The following is a 2,587-nucleotide window of genomic DNA, read 5'->3' on the forward strand; positions in this document are numbered from 1 at the left end:
GCGCACAGAAGGACTCTGCCGGATGGCAGCTCTTCCTTGGCACACTCGGGGCATTGGGTGAGGCAGGTCACTGGCCAGACTGAGGTATGGCAGTCCATAGCTTCCTGTTATTAACAGCAGTACTGTGTCATCTGCCCTTCACTGGCAAATGTGGTGACCCCCAGCCCTGGAGCAGACCTTCAAGGACTGCAGATGGAGATGTCATGTCCAAAGAGCTGTCTCTGGCAAGCAGCATTTTTCCCTCCTGTAGCGGGGAAGTGCAGGCTGCTCTGGATAATGCTGTTGATTCCAGCTGCCCCTCCATCAGCCAGGAATTGGGAGGGAAAACTGCCTGCCAGATTCCCAGAGAGCACAAGCCAGATCCTATAGTGCTTGCTTACAGAAAGGGGTTGGGATCAGTAGAATGATGGGCTGCATTCTCTGGCAGGCTTAACATCAGCACATTGCTGCTGTTTTTATTTCTTTTCTTTTTTTCTTTTCTCTCTCTCTCTTTTTTTTTTTTTTTTTTTTTCTTCCAGATTGGAAGGACACGTTAGATCACGATGGCTCTGGCAGACAGTGCAAGCTGTGCCAAACCCAATGAGGACTTCCCTTTCCCTGAGATCATCGAACTCAACGTGGGTGGACAAGTCTACATCACTCGCCATCCTACCCTGGTCAGTGTGCCTGGCTCGCTGCTCTGGGAAATGTTCACGCAGAAGAATATCCGCTCCTTGGCTCGTGACAGCAAGGGACGGTTCTTTGTGGATCGGGATGGCTTCCTCTTCCGTTACATCTTGGATTACATGAGGGACCAGCAGCTGGTGCTGCCTGACCACTTCCCAGAGAGGAGCCGCCTCCAGCGAGAAGCTGAGTACTTCATGTTGCCAGAGCTGGTGAAGATGCTGGCCCCCAAACTCAGCAAACAGAACTCTCTTGGAGATGATCCATGCCAAAGTGACCCGGAGGAGCTGTCGCCCAATGCTGATGCCACACGCAATCTACCTTCTGCCAGTGCCACACTCCCCAGCGCTCCAGCTGGTGGTCCTGGGGGCTCAGCGGCTGCCAGCACAGGTGCTGCTGGCACTGAAATCCGCAGGTCAGGTTTCATCACCATCGGCTACCGGGGCTCCTACACCCTGGGCAGGGACAGCCAGACGGATGCCAAGTTCCGCCGGGTGGCCCGGATCATGGTTTGTGGCAAGACATCCCTGGCCAAGGAAGTCTTTGGGGACACCTTGAACGAGAGCCGGGACCCGGACAGGCCTCCGGAGAGGTACACCTCCAGGTACTACCTCAAGTTCACCTTCCTGGAGCAAGCCTTTGACAGACTGGCTGATGCTGGCTTCCACATGGTGGCTTGCAACTCCACAGGCACCTGTGCCTTTGCCCATGACCAGACAGATGACAAGATCTGGACCTCTTACACCGAATATGTTTTCTATCGTGAGTGACACCAAAAAAACAAAACACCGAGCACCAACTCCCCCTTTCCTCTCCTGTGCTGACTGCTGCCTTTAGACTGTAGACATCAGACCCTTGACCCTCAAATTCCCTTTGCCTCCTTTTGAGTTTGTTCTTGTTTCCCCCACTGTCCCTCCATGTTCCAAGTTGAACCTATTGGGCTCTTCCTTGCAGCACTTGCTGAGAACCAACCAACCTTCTTCCCTCTCTGACTTCTCCGGTAGCCAACTGTAGCTCCCAGCCAACCCTCCCTGGATTTGTGGACTTGGACATTGCTGTATCTATGTCTGGGTGGGAGGGAGAGGGTATGCAAAGGCAATGTCAAACTGTGCACAGCTCTGGGGTTGGTGCAATGGGATAACCTGGACTGCAGCCCCCAGAGCGCTGTGCCACCAGCTACTCGGGCACCCTGTGTGCACTGTGCCTGGCTTGTGGGGGGGAGACGGGTGGGAAGCAGGGAGGAGAGCTGGGATGGGGGGGTGAAGCGGGGATGACGCCTCGCAGCATGGATCTGTGGCCATTAGCCCGTGTAAGCAGCTTAGCGTTTAGACTGCCAGCGCTGGGGATGGTTGGGCAAAGCTGCACCCTGTGTCTGCAGCTCTGGTTTAAAGTGTTGCTGCCGCTCTGGGTGCGTGTGGGTGGGTGGGGGGGTTTAGGGGTCTGGGACAGATACTCTGCTCCAAGGAATCTGGAGGGAGGTGGGTGGGCTGGGAGGGAAGAGGCTCTAATGTGCTATAGGGTGTAAAATGCTTGTGCATCTCTCAAAGCAGCTCAAGGTCTGTCCAAAAAAAAAAAATCCTTCCACTTCATGGTAGTGATGGGGCTGCTGAGGGATGGGGCCTGACTGCTCCAGTGAGGGGCACTGGGTTCAGCCCCAGCCCTGACTCCAGAGATTAAAGGAACTCTTTACCCAAAAATGAAGATCTTTGGCAGTCTCTGGCTGAGGTCTCTCTAACGGCAGCTCTCTGCAGCCTGCTCGGAGCTGCACCATACCTGGGCAATGGGCAATAAAGGCAGGAAAATGTGTGGCCTCCATGTGTGCGCCCTGAAATAGGGGAAGGGGGAGGTAGGAAAACTTGGGACCCTCTGAGTCCTTTGTCAGCCATGGCAGCTGCTCCATCCTCCACTGGAGTTGGGCACCATG

The 2,587-nt window shown here is 54.8% G+C and overlaps 1 protein-coding gene across 1 annotated transcript; it reads left to right on the top strand.

The window, feature by feature from the left end:
• Positions 1–496: 496 nt before the first annotated feature.
• LOC104573109 (BTB/POZ domain-containing protein KCTD12) lies at positions 497–1,727 on the top strand. The gene has a single exon (XM_010220289.2). It carries the CDS (start codon positions 543–545, stop codon positions 1,431–1,433), a length of 891 nt encoding a protein of 296 aa, XP_010218591.2. The 5' UTR covers positions 497–542; the 3' UTR covers positions 1,434–1,727.
• The last annotated feature ends 860 nt before the right edge of the window (positions 1,728–2,587 follow it).

Source organism: Tinamus guttatus, unplaced genomic scaffold, assembly GCF_059628265.1.
Source record: "Tinamus guttatus ecotype Peru unplaced genomic scaffold, ASM5962826v1 Tinamus_guttatus_pri_ptg000287l, whole genome shotgun sequence".
NCBI classification, from domain to species: Eukaryota; Metazoa; Chordata; class Aves; order Tinamiformes; family Tinamidae; genus Tinamus; species Tinamus guttatus.

What these genes read in the sequence shown, in the direction of transcription:
- LOC104573109 (XM_010220289.2), top strand. Translation starts at nt 543, where the DNA reads ATGGCTCTGGCAGACAGTGCAAGCTGTGCCAAACCCAATGAGGACTTC.